The sequence below is a fragment of the Prenolepis imparis genome, unplaced genomic scaffold (assembly GCF_030444845.1).
Source record: "Prenolepis imparis isolate NDT839.2.m4 unplaced genomic scaffold, iyPreImpa1.0 SCAF_1, whole genome shotgun sequence".
NCBI lineage: Eukaryota > Metazoa > Arthropoda > Insecta > Hymenoptera > Formicidae > Prenolepis > Prenolepis imparis.
Window position 1 is genome coordinate 16,032,205 of NW_028141159.1, and position 20,489 is coordinate 16,052,693.

Sequence of the window (20,489 nt, forward strand, 5' to 3'; positions counted from 1 at the left end):
TTTCTAAGCATTTTCATTTATGGAATAAAGTGAAAGTGTTTTATGTATTATTAGTAAATATACGGACATAATACAATTAACATATATAATACATACATATATAATACATTAAATTTATATATTTTATTCTAAATTTTATTATTTTCCAAATTATATATAATTATATTTATATACATATAACTACCAATGATTTTGGTAAATTTAATAGATTTTATATCTGCAAATATAATATATAATTTTACTTATATAAATTTCATTTATATAAAATTACCGGTTTTAAATTAAAGATGATTATCTTAATGAAATTTATTATATTAACCATCTATATTAAGTATAATTTATTATTACCAATAATTTATAATTACGTATAATTATCGATTATTATGCATACCAACCAATTAATTATATTTACAGTAACATATATAATATTCACTTTTAATCACGTATGTTTTGTAGCCCAAGACAACAAATGAGATCGCTTTTGCTGTTAGTATAAATGGGATGTTTCCTTGAAACTATGTCACATATCACATTATTGTATTTCGAGAAAAACTTGTCGACCATATAAAATATTTAATTTAAAACTAAATATTTAACAATTTTCATTATTTTACCGTTATAAATTACTGTAAATTTAATTTCCGTATAATTGATAGTTTCCGTAGATTCTCCGAAAACATGAAGATCCGCGCCGAGATGCCGATTAAATCATTAAATGTTAAGAGCTAAATGTCTCTAAATTTATGCTAGCTGAATTAAGCTATCGTCTGTAGAATTCTGCAGAAATATTTTGTTCGAACGATCTTGCATATACATAACCGGTTACGGTAATAGATACATCGCTTCTTCAATGTCGACGATTCATCGTTTCTGGTAGTTTTAATTCTTTACTCGAACGAATACTATTGTATATATATTCTCATATAAATGCATGCAAAGTAATATTTAAACTTATAGGTAGAATATTAATCAGAATGTGTGTGTGTAATATAATTATTAATTAATTATTAATTAAAATTTTTTTAATTGAACTACATTGAAAATAAAAGAATAAAATAAATTTTTCTAAATTAAACGTGTGCGTAATGACGAATAAGTAGGATTTAAATCGATTTTATAAGATAAAATACGAGGAAACACTTGTGAGATTAAGAAAATTGTCAGATTAAAAAAATTTTAAGTTTTTAAAATCATCATGTCAATCTAATAATTATTAAACATTTATTACGCATTCTTTACACATTATAAAAATGTTGTAGAAGCTAAATTATATGATTCAAAGAAAGCTTAATGATGTTCTTTATTATATTATTACCAAAGTTTAAATATTGCTACGAATGGAATACTAGTATTAGACTATGAACTGATAATGAAATTAACGTGAAAAAACATTTTTCTTAAAAATAAATTCAACGCATCAAGGGATTGAAAAACAATGTACGAAAAAAATTATGTGATTTGGTGTTGTTGTGCATTTCTGCTCGTCGCTTATTCGTCTTCGAAGCATCAGCGAGACTTCACAAATGACAACAAAAAAAATGATTCGACAATGCTATATGAATTAGATATCAATTCTATGAAAAATTTTGATGACGATATTACAACAGTGCAATATATTTTGCGTAAAATTTCTACTAAAGATATCCAATATGACGATATGCAATATGAATTTAGCACTGCGAGTAACTACTGGCACAATGATGATTTGTTGCGGAATGAATTCACAACGCATTTTATAAAAAATCATAGTAATGATAATCAAATATTGAAGGAATCTCAACAGAGCACAAACAAAACCGAGATCAACGGCGAGAAAAATTTTACTTCACAGAAAATCCATGAAAACTGGATGAAAATCGAAAACAAGAACAGTTCCACGTCGCACGATATTTTAACAAATTTCAATACAGATAATAATAAAAAGGATTTTGTTCGACACGAGATGTGCGACAATATTACTTGCATTCCACTATGCTGTCCTATCGGCGAACACTTGATTAAAGAAAATTGCATTTCTGAAGAAAATGAAGAATATCTTTTCCTGAATCTGAATAGACACGTAAACAATGCGTTGCAAAACGAAAATAAAAGAATGGATGGACTTTTTCAATGGATTGTTCGCGAACCGTACGATGAAACTAAATTCATTTTTTTATTTGATTTGAGCTATAATGATACAAGATACATGCTTTTTGCTAACGGCACTCTGTATTTTCCTTATGCCAATTTTTCAATTGAATCAACATGCTATTGTTTTAACGTCATGGATCAAAATCAGTTTGATATAAGGGTCTGTACGAAAACAAAAAAAAAGATTTATAGATACTTAATCGAACATGATAGTGACGTAAGAGAAGTCTTAGACAGGTATATGCGAATACAGATTTTGCGTTTGGTCTCTATGCTGTTCACGCTAATAACATTTATAATATACTCTATACTGCCAGAGCTTCGTAATATACACGGTTTCATACTGCGCAATTACTGCGGTTTAATGTTTGTAGCATATATGGCCGATATGATGAACAATGAAATCAGTGCGCAATATGTGGAGTATCCTATGTGTTTTACAATCGGTATAGTATACTCAAGTCACATAATAAATTTACTTATTCATGTAAAAATAAATTTGATGCACATACATTTATTAGATTTATCAGTGTGTATCTGCGGATTATTAAACTTTTCAATAATAAAACCTAGATATATACAACTTGTTAAAGCTTTAAAACACGAGGCATACAATAGACATACAATTATATAATTTCATTTGTCCGAATATATATTTTATGTTAGTAACATATACAGCTGCTTTTAAATAAAGTATTATTTAATGTAATATTAATATACATTTTTGTATGAATTATATTATTTTTTTTGTTATAAATTTTCAATAAATTGAAGTAAATTAATTTTTTGCTTACACATATAGATTTATACTGGTCAATTATTTTAAAATAAACTCACTAATTGAGACATTGTTTATTTCATTGTTGTAGCTTTAATCTGTTATTTCTGCTATCTGGCAACCTGCTTTTGGTTAACTGTGATGGGTTTTGACATGTGGTGGACATTTAGGTAAATTGTCAAATATATATTTCATGCGTGTACTTTATCTATAATATAAATTAATATTTATACGTTTATAATTAATATATTATGCAACACGACATATACATCCATAATATTTACGTATTTCATATAAACATTGTGCACAGAGATGTGGAGTGTGATCTGTGAGTGAGAGAGAGAGAGAGGAGAGATAAAGAGAGATTATTTTTACAATATGGCATTTAAAGACAAAATGGATAATTACACAATATTTTAGATATTATTGATTGAAAAGAATATGTTTTAGTATTGTATTGTGTTACCTATGAATATAGATAACTATTTAGCATAAAACCCGATAATTTTAATGAAGAGATGACAACTATATTTCTATAAACTGAAACATTTGTTTTGTCAAAGATTGCTATTTTTTTCTTTGAAAGAAGATTGGGGGTTTCTGTTTTAAAAATTTATTCTGAAATCACATTTAATATTTGAAAGTAACATGACATATGATTAAATTGACAGTATGAAATATTTATAAAATGTTAACATCTTCAAATAATTCACGTTATTTTGTTACAAAAATTAAGTCTGCAATTTTCTAATAATTTTTCAAAAATTTAAAATCAATTTGTTTTGACTTTTTTCTCGCTGTTTCTTAAATAATAATACACAACATACAAGTTTTTCAACAAGTTGATTTTTAATTACTTAAAATCATTATGTTAAATCAAAATTAATATAATGTCTATTAAATATCAATATATGCGAATTGAAGTTTATATTTTGTTATGATGTCTTGCATATAACGTAAATCAATTTTTATAGTAATATAAAGCAGACTTTCAAGAAAGAAATATTTATTTCAATATGCATTTGAATCACATTTTTTTTTATTTATAATAAAAAACGATGTTTTGCAGAGATTTTCGTTCGTTACAAAGAAGCGGGAAACAAGAAGAAAAAAAGAAAATGATCTTGTATTCCGCCTACGCATGGGGAAGTCCCTTCTTTTTAACTATCATCTGTGTTATCATAAATTTCGTTCCTAACGTATTGATTCCACCGAAACTCGGCGTCTATTATTGTTGGTTTAATAGTAAGTGGATACTACTAGATAACTTTACTAACAAAGACATATTTAATTATGATTAAATTATATGTTTATAATTTCTATATTTATAATTATAATATAATAATGTTTATATATATATAATAATAATAATAATAATAATTTATGTGTTAAGAATAAAAGTATATTATATATATTTCCATAATATGATTTAATGCGAGAAATTAATTTTTTATTTCAGAAAAGGGAGCAGATTTTGTATATTATTGGCCACCCATACTTATCTGTGTTTTGAGTAGCATTTGCTTATTTATCATTACATCATTAAAAATCACGCGCTTCGAAAAGGACACAGCTCATCATCTGAAAGACTCGGAAAGCCGACTTTATGATAAAAATAAAAAATGGTCTGTACTTAAACATCTTTATATCACAATATGTAATAATTTACTTTTATTAATGACATGTAATTCGTGCTGTTTACCTGTAATAATTGCAAATTTGATCGTTTCTTATTCTTGACATGAGAGAGAGAGAGAGAGAGATGATTATTTTTAAATGATATTTTTTTTATGCGACGGTTTACTGTTAATCTTTTTCTTTCTATTCATTTTCTACTTTTACATATTGTATATATAAGCATATGTGTATATGTATACATATATGTATAATACGTACAAGTAGTATCAATTACATCATTTAATTTTTGTTTAGCATAATTTTTATAGTCAATACTTACAGTTTTACAGAAAGTAAAAGATAAATTAACTTGTAGGTTCAGATTGTACTTCAAGTTGTTTATCATAGTGTTTACTATGGTTGGAATAACATGGATTATGGCGATAGTATTATGGAGTTTGCCTGGTTCAATGCAAGAATGGCATTACTTTACTATACTATTCTTGGACATGATGCAAAGCTTTGGTATATTTATCATATTCGTATGTAAGAAGACGATCAAACAGCAATTATTGAAGCAATTCGGCTGTCAAAATTGCAGTGTGCTTCCAAAAACAAGACGAACTGCAGTTGTTACAAGTCAGAATACATGCACCACTACGTCAGCAACAATTTCTTTCTGCGAAAGGGTTAATTCCTTTAAACACGCAAATCGTCGCGCGAAAAATTTGTCTGGTCAGAGAGAGACTGACCTTTAATTCTCAATATACAAAAAAGAATTTTATTGTAATGCTACATCATCGTGCATTGAGTTTAATGTCCATAAGACGCAAAATTAACATACAGTTATCCAAACTTTTACATAAAATGTCTTATGTATTTTCTAGTGTTATAAAGTGTGCAAGAATCGATTGTAATTAGTGATTAACTATTAGGCGTGACTTATATCTAGAGTTTAGAAAAATTTACATACATTGGGTTTACCGTTCACTGTTGTGTATTGATCTTCTATTTAAGATTTCAAGATATTTATATTTAAGATTCTTCTTTTATACAACAACTTGAAATGTCTTTTTTATTATCTATTTGTTGGACATCGTGCAAAATTTCGGTTTCTTCAACATATTTGTGTATAAGAAACGGCTATTGTTAAAGCAGCTATCGTTAAAGCATTTCACTGTCAGAATTACAGTGTACTTTCAAAAACTCGACAGACAGTAATTGTTATAAACTTGAGAGTATTACAAATATGTTACCAAATTGTTATTATAGAAAGATAAATTCAAATAAACTTAGTAATTGCTAAATGAGAGTATATATTAACGAAAAATAGAATTATTAGTCGACACAACTGACAAGTTGTATTTAAAGAAACTTTATTGCGACGTTTCGACCATAGTTTTTGGTCCTTTTCAAGCAATTAATTACAAAGGATTAAACAGGTCAGTTAATGTATTATTTACGCATCAAAAAAGTTGGAAAATATAAAATACATATCAATATAATATCGAAAGGTATGAAGAAGCGTGTACGTTTCTCACCAGAGCCAAACACATAATGAATTTTTGATGCGCAAATAATACATTAACTGACCTGTTTAATCCTTTGTAATTAATTGTTTGAAAAGGACGAAAAACTATGGTCGAAACGTCACAATAAAGTTTCTTTAAATACAACTTGCCAGTTGTGTCGACTAATAATTCTATTTTTCGTTAATTAATCACTGGCGAAGACAAGATTTTCCCTCCATTGTTGAGAGTATATATTATTAAAAATCTGATTGTGTAAATTTACTTTTTAATAATGATATTTTCGATAACCACAAATATATAGCCATCGGAAACATTAGTCCATTTAGAATCGCGCGTAAAACATTTTCCACATTTATTTTAAAATAAACTTTCTATTATATTTTCGAAAACTTCTAAATCATTTTTCAAGAAATTATGTAAATATAAATATAAATTAGATAAATAAAAATAAACAGATAAAGAATACTGGATGAAACGAATAATTAATAAATAATAAAAAAATAACAAATAAAACAAAAAACATATACATGCATGTGTGTTTGTTGTGTATTCAAATGATAAGTAAATGTGAAAAAAAGATTATTTAATTTTTTTATAATATGTAGATATAAAAGTTTTATAGAAATCTCTGGATCCGAAAAATGTCAAAATTAAAAAAAAAATTGTTTTGAAAATATTTTGAATTTAGAATTTGTAGTTTTAGCAGATATAATTTTATAATTTTTATTTCTATCTATTCTTTAAATTGCTAAATTTTGACTTTTCTTATTTGCAATTAGTATTATTGCAATTATTATTAGTGTTAATTTTCATGATTGAAAATAATTATGATTTTAGAACATTATCTAGGATAGGAAATAAATATGAAGAAAAATTTAGAACATTCTGTACATAAATATTATATTTTTACAAATTAAAACTACTAGTCAATGAATTTATATCACTAGATTTCATTTGCAGTATTTTTAATTTATATTTAAATAGCACATCTTGAAATATAATTACCATTGTTAATATTATTGTTTTAATATTGTTAATATTATAATATTGCTGTCTCGCTTGTGTGTTTAACATTATTTTGTAATATATTCAGTAAAATTTTTGCACATCTCAATTATAGTTTAATCTTATATATAGAGTAAGCTTGCTGAACGTTTAAAAAATAAAATCGAGCATTTTAAATAAAATAAAATAATTATTAAATTTAAAATAAAATAAAATTGTAAATAAATTTAAAATTAAATTAAATTAAAATTAAATTAAAATAAAAAAGAACATATTTTAGAACATTTATTATATTTGGTTTGTTTATGTGTTTGTATTAATATCATTTATGTTTACCTATTTTAATTAAAATATATTATTTATGTTTTCTAACTTAAATATTTGCATGTTTGTTAAGACAAAAAAAATCAGTATAAAAAGTATATTGTGCAAAATGCAATTATATGTTTTATATATTTATATTACACAACTATAGATATATAATTATTCAATTTCATACTATATACATATATGCATATGCATTGATCAATTACAAATGATACATATAAACGCGAAACCTATGGAGTGATCTGTAAGCAATTCGAATATTTGTAAGGAATAAGCACATTGATCAATTTTACTTAAGCATATTCTTTAAAAAAACGTATATTATTTATTAATACAAATAACATAAATTTTATATATATAATATTATAAAATTTCAAAAGCTTAAATACTCTCTATGCACGCAGTATAACATAAACTTTCAATAAACTTAAAAATATAATAAAATTTATAATTCATCTTTCATTATAATTTATTTTTCATTTAATAATCTTTAATCATTTAATTATCTTTCATCTAATATATATCCTCTACCCTTCATCGTTAAATGTTTTCTGTGGATCATACACGGTTCCAAAAAATAATGGAAGTTTAGTTGGTTTATGTTCGATTACGAATATGAATGGACGATCTACGACAAACTTTACTGGTGAGATGTATCTTCTTTTCAATTTCGTTTCAGCAACTGCAATTAATAATTTTCTATTGTAATGCTTACAATATCAGCATAGAGTTTTCTATTATTCACTGATAGAAAAATTACCTGTTACATTAGCATTATTTTCCAAAGAACCTTGTTCCTGAACATCTATATAAATGTGTTGTAACACAGCGCCCACTGTTAGAGGTAATTTTGAGATACGTGGAAAATTTATATTTTCCAACATCATCGTTTCCAAGTTAAGAGTTCTTGCTACAAGCAAGAATTTTAATTTCTAGAATATAAATGAATTTTTCTTTATTGTATAAATTTATTAAATATAAAATATATTTCACAAATAACCTACCATCTGTAAATAATATTTTAAATCAAAAATAGATCTAAATCTAAACTTAGGTAAATATAATTCGAAATCGTCAGAAAATCGGTGTTCATTTATCAATGTTTCCCAAGTAAATTTGTTTATTACATCCTGCAGTTTTACGTCTTCATACGGCAATAATATTATCATTACAATATCCTCATTCTGTAATATTATGTTTATATTCAATTTTATTCTTAAAATTTTTTTTATAAATAATTACTTACCAAGTAGGGTATTTCAATAAATTGTGTATGCAAAGCAGGAATTTCACCATAAAAATATGTCGCATTTATAGACATTGTTGCGACATTGTATGATATTGTTTCCGAAACATGAAAGATACGTGGCTTTGTATTCTCTTCTTTAAACATTTTTAGCCATCTACATTTAAAGTAAATAGGACTCACCAACAGAATTTCTGTATCTGTGTATCTAGGCAAATTGTCTATTCACAAAAAGTTAATTATTAAATTATATTATTAAAAATGTTTTATAAAAGCTATAATTTTTTATATTTAAATGTTAATTATTTATGAGATATGTGAGCATACATGAAAAATTTATGTAGGCCTCCTCCATTTTTAAAGTTGTACGAACAAATAAATCAATAATTTCAGCAGCATGCTTGTTTTTGAAATCTATTTTTGAAATCGAAGATTTAAAAGTATTCATGCATATTGATAGAAAATCTCCCTCTAGATCAACTTTCTTTTGAACATATACTGCATTTCCTAAATACAATGTGACATTTTTCATATCCTAAAACACATTTAAATGTGTTATTTTGCAGAAAAATTATATATCATAGTATTATTGTTTTTTATCTTACATTTAACCAAGTAATCAGAGTTTCAAAATCATCATTCAAAGATTCAGTATTACAGCCTAAAACAGATCTTAGCTCATTCAGTGTGGATCCTTCAGCGCCATTAGAAAGTAAGGATAATATCATATATAAGCTCGAAGGAGAAACTATTACATTTTGGGCTATACAATATGCTGAGAAATTCTGTACCAAAATATGTAAATTACAAATTAGAAAACTCAAAGCTATAAGAATTAAAAATAAGAATATAATGATTACATACCATGTACAATGGATTTGTAAAATTATGGCATGCCATAGAACTAAAAGTATTTGAATTATTGCTTGATGACATTGTTAATGTATGAAAAATAGTGCTAGAAATGATTATCACATACAACGCTGCAATGAATACATTTAATTACAAAATTAGGAAGCTGCTATGATTATTCAGATAATACCAATAATTTATACACAGTAAAGCAGAACAAATATAACATACATACATAATACATTAATATTACCTGTCTTCTTAAACATTGTGGCAACTGTGATTTTATGAGTATCTATGTGTAAAAATAAATATAATTTAAATAAACTTAAGGAAGAATTATTAAACTTGATGTATGTATATATATTGTAGCTTTCTATAATGCTTTCTATATTTTTGATTAAATATTAATGATTAACATATTTTAAATGACTAGCTACAATACTTCGAAGAAGCATCTAACAATCCAAAAATTCAATATTAGTCTATTATTTGGTTAAATTTTGAAGATTCTCTTCATTTATAAATTAGGCTTTTATAGATTAGACTAAGTTAAATGCTACTTGTGTCAGCTGTTGAAAGAAAAAAAAAAACTGTCAAAAAAAGTATGCAGAAAAAATATATAATGTTTGTACAAAATGAGTCTCACGTGGTTTTTAGAGATGTCTCGAATATATTTCAATATAACATTCTTTTTGAACTGTGTCTGGAAAAATTTTCGTATAATATTTCCAGGACTTCTTTATTCTTGCGATATTTTGAAATACACTTCACTCTACCGATGACGGCTCACTACTATTTCGTATGTGTTTGCCTGTATCTAGCATATAACAGTATTAGCGGTCACATAGGAGATCGAACTGGTAAAGAAAGTGTTGATAACCTTTTTTTAATGTTCTCTTATTTGTATTTTTGTAATCAAAAGTTTTTCGATAGCAGTATGTTTACATAAAATGAAAATTTTTTTTCGTGCAAAGTTATATATATATAAATATTATATTTTTACAATGATGAAGAAAATACAAAAAAAGCATTTAATAACAAACTCTATATGTAAGATATATTATTACAATATTTAAGATATCTTTGTTATAATCCCGTAAGCATCAAGAAATTATTAACATATAATGTTGTTATAATAATGAAGAATTTTATTACATTTTAATAATAACATGTTTCTTCAAATATGTACTTTTAATATTGGATAACGTCATATGTATATAGTTAATAAAACTTTGATGAGTTATATCTAAAGATTTCTATAATGTTGAAATTGTCTATAGTCTACAATATGGCGCATAATATATGTTTTAGATAATCATTATGTACGCACGCGCAATTATAAAAATATTTAACTTGTGGTCATCTCTAACACGCAGCATAAAATGCGACATATTATAGATGTAACATATATATTATATTTATACATATATATAATATTATAAAATTTCAAAAGCTTAAATACTCCTTATGCACGTAGTATAACATAAACTTTCAATAAACTTAAGAATATAATAAAATTTATAATTCATCTCTCACTGAAAAAGACTTTAGCTCACGTACACTTCCCAAAAATAATGGGAGTTTAGTTGGTTTATGTTCGATTGCGAACATGAATGGACGATCTACGACAAACTTCACTGGTGAAATGGCCCTTCTTTTCAATCTCATGTTAGCTACTGCAATCAATAATTTTCCTATTGTAATGCTTACAATATCAGCATAGAGTTTTCTATTATTCATGAATTGAACATTACCTGTTACAGCAGCAACTTCAGAACCTTGTTCATTAATCTCTATGTAAATTCGTTGTAACACATTGCTCACTTTTAGAGGTAATTTTGAGAGACGCGTAAAATTTGCGTTATCATCGAACATTGTATTCAAACCAATCTGCAAGAAATATTTTAATTATTAGAATTCATCTGAATTCTCCCTTCCGTATCAATTTAAAACATATTTCGCTAATTGCTTACCTTATGTAGAACATCTTTCAAATTAATAGTAATTTCAAATTTAAACTTAGGTAGATATAAATCAATATAGTTAACAATTTTGCGTTCATTTACCAATGTTTGCCAATTAAAATTGTTTTCTAGATCCTGCAGTTCTATCTCTTTATCCGGCAATAATATTACCATTACAATGTCCTCATTCTGTAATATTTATATAAATATTTTTATTTATTTATTTATTTATTTATTTTTTTTTAGAAATAATAATTTTTCACCAAGTATGGAATTTCGATAAATTTTGTGTGCCAATCTAGGATTTCACCATAAAAATGTATCCCTTCTTTAAACATTGTTGGGACAAGATATGATTCTGTTTTTGAAACATGAAATATACATGGCTGTGTATTTTTTTTATTAAACGCTCTCCGCCATGTACTTTTAAAATAAATAGCATTTAGCAACACAATTTTTGTATTTATACTGATATCATCTATTTACACAAAATATTTATTTATTGAAAATGTTTTATAAAACCTATAATTGTTTTATATTTAATTGTTACTCGTAAATATGAATAACATACCTGGAGATATTATGTTGAATATTTTATTATGTGTCATAATTCGAACCCATTTGTTTATTTTTTCCGTAGCATGTACATTGTTTTTGAAATCTATTTTTGTAATCCAAGTTCTCAACGTAATCAAGCACATTATATGAAAATCTAGAGTTATATTATTCCCCTCTTGAATATATATTGCATTTCCTATATGCAATGAGACATTTTTAATATCCTAAAATACATTTAATAAATGTCATTTTCCATAAGAAATATATATCAAAGCACTTTTGTTCTTCATATTACATTTAATAATACAATCAGAGCTTTATATTCGTCAATCAAAGATTCATTATTATTATCATTAGTATAGTCTTCATTATTATTATAACCTAGAACAGATCTCATTTCATTCAGTGTGGATCCTTCAGCGCCATTAGAAAGTATGTATAATATTATATGTAAGTTCAAAGGAGAAATCACTATATTCTTGTCTGTATTTGCTGATAAATTCTGTAACAAAATGCAAATGACAAATTAGAAAACTCAAAGTTTACATAAAATATGAATACATTGATTACATACCATGTACAATGGATTTGTAAAATCATTACATGCTCTGAATATATCTTCAAAAGTATTTGACTCTTTGCCCCATAGCAGTGCTAGTATATTAGAAATAGAGCTAGAAATGATTATCGCATATAATACTGCAAAGAATACATTTGCTTACAAAATTACGGAGAGGCCGCTATTATTTAGATTATAGATAATATTAATAATTTACAGCACATACACACACACAAAACGCAAATCAAATATAGATATGCGCAAACATAACCAAGTACGTCTATACATATATTGATATTAGGAAAAACATTTTTTTAATATTAACATGTATTTAATATTACCTGTCTTCTTAAACATTGTGGCAATTGCGATTCTATGTATATACGAGTACGTGTATGAAAAATAAGTATGCTTAAAGTAAAATTAAGAAAGAATTATTAAACTTAATATATATATATATATATATATATATATATATATATAGTTTATATAATATATAGTAGCTTTCTATGGTTCTCTTTTTATTTTTAGTTAAGTGCTAATAATTAATCATCATTTTAAACGACTAGCTATAATATTTCGAGGAAGCTCAACAATCCAGAAATTTAAAATTGGGATATAAAGTAGATAAACTTTAATCGAAGCTTCTCTCCTTTTATAACATAGAGGCTAAGTTAAGTGCTAGTTATACTTGTGTCAAACTGTTAAAAAATAAAGATTCAAAAAGTGCGCAGAAAAAGGGATACATAATTTTCGTTCAAAATTCAAATGAGTCTCACATGGTTTTTAGAAATGATCTCGAATTTATTCCAACAATATTGCTTTCCAACTGTCTGGAGAAATTTCCATGTAATATTTGAAGGACTTTTTCCTTGCGATATTTTGAATTACTTTACACTGCCGATCACGGATCACTACTATTTCGTATGTGTTCTTCTGTGTTTAGCAACGGCGTTAGTGGTCACATAGAAGAACAAAATTACAAAGAAATGTTGATAAATTTTTTTAAATTATCTCTTATCTATAAGTTTGGTATCAACCTACAAATCGAATAAATGCTATAAAGAATTTTTCGATAGTTGTATATTTATATAAAATTAAAATTTTTTCTTCATGCAAAGTTATAAAGTTTTTTTTACAAAGATAAAGAAACAACCAAAAAAGCATTTAACAACAAACTATATGCAAGATATATTATTACAATATCTGAGATAACTTGTGATAACCCAGTAAGCAAAAAATCATTAAATACTATAATGTTATAATAAATTGTTACATTTTACGACGTGTGACATTTTCAGACATCTAATTTTTAATGTTGTATATAATGTCATAGTTAAACTTTGTGTAACATGATATTTATTCGTACTTTGCTTATATCTTATCTTTTCTCTTTATTTATTAAATATATTAGAAAGTACTATTTTTTAGAAAAAAAACTTTAAAAATCAGACACATTTGTAGTATACATTAAAATAATATTCTTGACGTGCAGTACGAGGTTGTAACAACTATTGCCTGACGAATTTTTAGAAACACACTGCGATATTGATAGCTGAAATGTTTTAACAATAGCTATTTGATCGTCTTGTTACATACAAATATGATAAAAATATCGCAATTTTGCGCAACGAATAGATAATATACAAGACATCTCATGTTGTTGATGTATAAAAAGGGAAAATCTGAAATATAAATATCTTGGCATCTTTAATAGAAGATAAACACACAACAGTGTTAAACCAATGTAAATTTAATGAATTTCTCGAATCTAGATATAAGTCATGCCTAATATAATTAATCTGATTACATAGTCTATCCCTGCATGCTTTATAATATTAAAAGATACATAGCACATTTTATATCAAGATTTGGAATCTATTAATTCTGTGTCTCATGAAGAACAAGATCAACGCACGAATGTAAAATTATAATAAAATTCTTTTTTTGTATATTGAACATTAAAGATCAGTCTCTTTTTCATCAGACAAATTTTCCGCGCGACGGTATGCATGTTTAAAGGGGTTGACCTTTTCCCACAAAGAAATTGTTCCTGACGTAGGGGAACAGGTATTCGAGTCTGTAACATCTACTGCCTGTTTAGTTTTTCGAAGTACACTGCGATTTTGACAGCCAAATCGCTTCAACAATTGTTGCTTGATCGTCTTCTTACACACGAATATGAAAAAAATACCGAAGTTTTGCATCATGTCCAATGAATAGATAATATACAAGACATTCCATTTTATTGATGAAGGAAACTGCCTTGATAATAACGCCATAAACCAGGTTATTCCCATCACAATAAACACAATGATAAATAACTTCAAATACAATTTAAACCTGCAAGTTAATTTATATTTTATACTTTCTGAAACTGCATAAATAACTGACTATAAAAATTATGATAAACAAAAATATCAACGTAATTAATAATTGTAGCAATACATCTCATTAATAAAAGTAGATTATTACATATTGTGATGCAAAGATGTTTAAGTACAGACCATTTTTTACTTTCATCATAAATTCGGCTCTCTGAATCTTTCAGATGATGGGCTCTGTCCTTTTCGTAGCGCGCGATCTTCAATGCTGTAATGGTAAATAAGCAAATACTACTAAAAACACAAATAAGCGCGGGTGGCCAATAATACAGCATAGTCGCCCACTCTTCTAAAATAAAAAATAAATTTTCTCGCATTAAATCATATTTTGTAAATATATAAGGTATATTCTACTTTTAACACACATAATTTATTAGAATCGTAAACATATAATTTAATCACAATTAATTATGCCATCGTTAGTAGAGTTATCTATTAGCAGTATTTAATTACCATTAAACCAACAAATAAAGACGCCAAGTTTCGGTTGAATCAGATTTTTCGAGACGCTAGGAACGAAATTCATGATAATACAGATTACAGTAAAAATGAAGGGACTTCCCCACGCGTAGAAGGAATATATTATCAATTTCTTTCTCTCTCGTTGTTTCGTGTTTCTTTGTAAAGAACGAAAATTTCTGCGAAATACCGTTTACATTAATCATTTAACCAATAAGAAATAGAAGAAATTACGATGCAAATGCAAATTGAAAAAAATAATATTTCTTTCTTGAAAGTCTGCTTTATGTAATTATAAAAATTTAATTTAAAATATATGCGCAATATCACAACACAATATAAACTACAATTCTCATATATCGAAATTTAATTTTTATAGACATAATATTAATTTTGATTTAACATAATTTTTGATTGAAAATGTAAGAGAGAATCAACTTAAGAATCAATTTACCTAAATGTCGACCACATATCGAAACTCATTACAGTTAACCAAAAGCAGGTTCCCAGATAGCAGAAATAACAGATTAAAGCTGTAACAAATAAATAATAAATAATGTCTCAAAGTGAATTTGTTTTAAAATAACTGACCACTATATATCTATACGTGTAAAAAAAATTAATTTTTAATTTATTGAGAATTTATAACAAAAAAAAGATAATTTATACAAAAATGTATATTAATATTAAATTAAATAATACTTTATTTATAAAGCACATAACTGTATATATTTCTAACAATATAAAAGGTATTTATTCTGGCAAATCAAATTATATAATTGTACATTAAAATGCATCAAAAATTTCAATTTTATTCACTATAAATCTTCGTTTTTGAAAGCTTTAATAAGTTGTATATATTTAAGTTTTATTGTTGAAAAGTTTATTAATCCGTATAATACACACTGATAAACTTAATAAATGTATGTGCATCAAATTTATTGTTACATGATTTGAGTATACTGTACCGATTGTAACACACATGGGATACTCCAGAAATATCGAGTTGATTGGATTGTTCATAATATCGGCTATGTATGCTACAAACATTAAACCACAGTAATTGCGCAATATGAAGCCATGTATATTACGAAGCTCTGGGAGTACAGAGTATACTAAAAATGTTATTAGCAAAAACAGCATAGATACCAAACGTAAAATCCAAAATATCATGATTTTGTATACCAATTGACTTGCGGCACTATTAGGATCACTGATTTCCTTCCTCATGAATTTTTTTATAGTTTTCGAACAGACGGTTATATCAAACTTATTCTGGTCCACGACGGTCAGACAATAAAATGTTGATTCAATCGATATTTTGTAATAAGGAAAATACAGAGAACCGTTAGCAAGAAACATGTATTTGATATGATTATTGTATTGATCAAGCGGAAAGCTTAGTTCAGTCTCATCACACGGATCGCGAATAATTAATTGAAAAAGTTCGTCCGCCCTTTTACTTTTTTTACGCAACAAATCATTTATAAATTCGTACAGATTCAAAAAAAGATATTCATTTTTTTCAGCAATGCATTTTTCTTTAATCAGATCGCCGCGAGGACAGCATACTTGAATGCAGGTAATATTGTTGCACATTTCGTGTGGAATAAAATTATTTTTATTATTATTTATATTGAAATTTTTAAAAAAATTGTGCAAGGTAGGACCATTTTTGCCTTCAATTTTCATCCAATTTTCGTGAATTTCTCGTAAAGTCAAGTTTTCCTTGCCGTTGATCTCGGTTGAGTTTGTGCTCTGTTGAGGCTTCATCAGTATTTGATTATCATTCTTATGATTTTTTATAAAATGCGTTGTGAGTTTATTCCGCATCGAATTATCATTCTGCCAATAGTTACTTATAGTGCTGTACTCATATTGCATACCATCGTATTGGATGTCTTTAGTAAAATTTTCATGCAAATTATATTGCTGTACTGTTGTAATAACGCCGGCATATGTTTTCATAGAATTCGTTTCTAGTTTATACAGCATTGTCGAATCATCTTTCTTGTTGTCATTTGTCAAGTTTCGCTGATACTTCGAAGACGAAGCGACGAGCAGAAATGCACAACAATACCAAAAGACAAGATTTTCTCCGTACATCCTTTCAATCCTTTGATACATTGAATTTATTTAGGAAAATCTTTTTTTTACATTAGTTTTATTATCAGTTCATAGTCTCATACATATTCTATTTGTAGCAAAATCTAAACTTCTGTAAAAGAATAATAAAGAATATCATTAAGTTCTCTTTTAATCGTATAATTTAGTTTCTACAGTTTTTATAATGTGTAAAGAATACATAATAAATACTTAATAATTATTAGATTGACATGATAATTTTAAGAGCTTTTAAAGCTTTTTCAGTCTGACAAGCGTATAATTTATTTTGTTCAATTTAAAAAATTTTACAAATTTAAGGATATGTTAGATTAATTAAAATAATTAAACAGTTGTGCTTAACTGAATAAAAATTGAAAAATCCTATATTAAAAAAAATTTATATTTAGTTTTTCTACATTAAATGTTTATTTTAGTATAATACTTGCAGATGACTTTGATTTTAACATACATTGTTGTGATCTTGAGTAATTTTCAAAAGATTCGAGTTGCTTCCTATATAATTATATAGTTATATAAAATTATATATAACAACATAAAATTATATATTGAATATATTGTAATATATAGTTATAATATATACAAAATTTTTTACCGGGCTCATTTTTAATTTATTTTATTAACAAATAATTTATTCATGCAAATAAAACTTTAGATTTAGAATAAAATATTTAATATTGAACACAGTTTACACGATTATTACACACATAGACACACACACACACACACACACACACACACACACACACACACACACACACACACACACACACACACACACACACACACACACACACACACACATACACACACATCAAACACGCACACACATATATACAGTAAATAATATTAAATTGTCTACTTATTTGTAAATTGTAATACCAAATTTTTAAATTTAAATTTTATTTTATATGCATTTTATTTAATAACTTTTTAATAAATAGCGATGCGATAACTTGAATCTATAAAACATTATTCAAGGTTTTCACGTTGACAATATATGTATATCTATTATCTATGTTACTTGAATAATGGAAATATACAACAATTAAGTGCAAACAAACATTAAGTCCAAATATAAAAAATTATTATTTATATTTTTCTTTTATGACGATGAAATTTTTAAGTTATAGTAGATCAATTTTAGCATTTTTATCACTTTTAATTACATTCGATGGTTTGTTATCTTATTGGCTTTGATGGAACTAACAATGTATCCGGTGTTGGTGACTTTTCTTTTCGAGATGTTTGAGAAAAGAACACGCAGAGAACAGATGTACAATAGTATTCGTTCGAGCAAAGAATTAAAACTACTAGAAACGATGAATCGTCGACATTAAAGAAGCGATGTATCTATTACCGTAACCAGTTATGTAAATGCAAGACGGTTCGAACAAAACGTTTCTGCAGAATTTTACAGACGATAGCTTGATCAATTCAGGAAAATAAATTTAGAGACATTTAGTTCTTAACATTTAATGATCTAATGAGCATCCCGGATCATCAAGTTTTCGAAGAAAACTTTCAAGAATAAAATTGAATAAAAACACAATGTTATAGAATGAGGACATTGTAATGGTAATATTATTACCGGAAACAGAAATAGAATTGCAGGATCTAGAAAACAATTTTAATTGGCAAACATTGGTAAATGAACGTCGATTAGTTGACTATTTCGATTTATATCTACCTAAGTTTAAATTTGAAATTACTAATAATTTAAAAGATGTTCTACATAAGGTAAGCAATTACCGAAATATGTTTTATAGCAAAATTGATACAGAAGAGTGAATTCAGATTAATTTAAAAAATTAAAATTTTTACTTGCAGATGGGTTTGAATACAACGTTCGATCATAATGCGAATTTTACCCGTCTCGCAAAATTACCTCTAAAAGTAAGCAGTGTATTACACAAAATTTTTTTACATAGAGATTAACGAACAAGGTTTAAAAGCCGATGCTGAAACAGGTAATTTATTTATCCATGAATAATTATAAAACTCTTTACAAATATTGTAATCATTACAACAAAAAATTATTGACTGCAGTTTCTGAAATAAAGTTTAAAAGATTAGCATTTTCACCAATAAAGTTCGTGATAGATCGTCCATTCATGTTCGCAATCACACATAAATCAACTAAACTCCCACTATTTTTGAGAAACGTGCGTGAATTAAAGTTTTTTTCAGTGAAAGATGAATTATAAATTCTATTATAGTTTTAAGTTTATTGAAAGATTGTATTTTACTACGTGCATAATAAATATTTAAGCTTTTAAGAGTTTATAATACTATGTATATAGAGTTTATGTATTAATAAATAATATACGTTTTGCGAAAATATGCTTGTGTGAGATTGTGAGATCACTTTATTTATTTCTTACAAATATTCGAATGGTTTTGTATTTATATGCATCATTTGTAATCGATTAATGCATATGCATATGTAGTATGAAATTGAACGATATTATCACGCAAAAAAATTTCTAGATGTCGCAACAAAAATTATCGCTATTTTTTGTATCTGATAGAATATCGTTTGTCACAGATAGAATTATCGTTTGTCACAGATAGAATTGTTTAGTTCTGTCTCTGTCATTTAGATTGATTACGTGCAAAATATATACGATATTACAATATTTGCTAATTGTTTATCTACCTCAGTTAATTTTTCGCACCTAAAAAATTTTTGCTATAGTTGCAAAATCATTTTTTTTAGTGATATATCTATAGTTATATCATATAAAACATATAACTACATTTTTCACAATACATTTTTTATATTAGTTGATTTTGCTTTAACGAAACATACGGAAAAGTACGTATATTTATTTGGAAAATATCAATATTATATATTAATTCAAATAGATAAATAGCATATGTAAATAACATAGGTAAATAACATAAATGCTAATAATATATATATATATATATATATATATATATATATA

The 20,489-nt window shown here is 26.0% G+C and overlaps 5 protein-coding genes across 13 annotated transcripts in view; 2 read left to right on the plus strand and 3 right to left on the minus strand.

Annotated features, from left to right (window-relative positions):
• Ringer (tubulin polymerization-promoting protein ringmaker) overlaps positions 1–20,489 on the plus strand; it is a 47,579-nt gene that overhangs the window by 19,767 nt on the left and 7,323 nt on the right. The gene's annotated exons all lie outside the window — the stretch shown is intronic.
• Positions 891–6,541, plus strand: LOC145949098 (G-protein coupled receptor Mth2-like). Of its 5 annotated transcripts, none has more exons than XM_083058838.1 (6): positions 891–976; positions 1,321–2,576; positions 3,000–3,078; positions 3,978–4,153; positions 4,368–4,533; positions 4,902–6,540. In XM_083058838.1, exons 2-6 carry the CDS (start codon positions 1,436–1,438, stop codon positions 5,281–5,283), a joined length of 1,944 nt encoding a protein of 647 aa, XP_082914964.1. In that variant the 5' UTR covers positions 891–976; positions 1,321–1,435; the 3' UTR covers positions 5,284–6,540. The 5 variants fall into 5 exon arrangements, with proteins under 5 accessions (XP_082914964.1, XP_082914959.1, XP_082914994.1 ...); XM_083058858.1 differs by having other exon boundaries at positions 921–938; XM_083058848.1 differs by having other exon boundaries at positions 939–957.
• On the minus strand, positions 7,525–8,980 carry LOC145939681 (plasminogen activator inhibitor 1-like). Its single transcript, XM_083044175.1, has 4 exons — positions 8,963–8,980; positions 8,636–8,856; positions 8,150–8,573; positions 7,525–8,071 (listed from the first exon to the last, which is right to left on the minus strand). The coding sequence occupies exons 3-4, from the start codon at positions 8,274–8,276 to the stop codon at positions 7,917–7,919; spliced, it is 282 nt and encodes a 93-aa protein (XP_082900301.1). The 5' UTR covers positions 8,277–8,573; positions 8,636–8,856; positions 8,963–8,980; the 3' UTR covers positions 7,525–7,916.
• On the minus strand, positions 10,601–12,928 carry LOC145935144 (antichymotrypsin-2-like). Its single transcript, XM_083036289.1, has 8 exons — positions 12,913–12,928; positions 12,587–12,729; positions 12,308–12,514; positions 12,026–12,236; positions 11,718–11,932; positions 11,464–11,643; positions 11,245–11,380; positions 10,601–11,166 (listed from the first exon to the last, which is right to left on the minus strand). The coding sequence occupies exons 1-8, from the start codon at positions 12,926–12,928 to the stop codon at positions 11,009–11,011; spliced, it is 1,266 nt and encodes a 421-aa protein (XP_082892415.1). The 3' UTR covers positions 10,601–11,008.
• On the minus strand, positions 12,689–20,313 carry LOC145949119 (putative G-protein coupled receptor Mth-like 10). 5 transcript variants are annotated; one of them, XM_083058898.1, is made up of 7 exons: positions 18,749–20,313; positions 17,990–18,033; positions 16,383–17,632; positions 15,869–15,947; positions 15,409–15,593; positions 15,079–15,244; positions 12,689–14,914 (listed from the first exon to the last, which is right to left on the minus strand). In XM_083058898.1, the coding sequence occupies exons 3-7, from the start codon at positions 17,539–17,541 to the stop codon at positions 14,533–14,535; spliced, it is 1,971 nt and encodes a 656-aa protein (XP_082915024.1). In that variant the 5' UTR covers positions 17,542–17,632; positions 17,990–18,033; positions 18,749–20,313; the 3' UTR covers positions 12,689–14,532. The 5 variants fall into 5 exon arrangements, with proteins under 5 accessions (XP_082915024.1, XP_082915014.1, XP_082915007.1 ...); XM_083058888.1 differs by lacking the exon at positions 17,990–18,033; XM_083058881.1 differs by lacking the exon at positions 17,990–18,033 and having other exon boundaries at positions 18,708–20,313.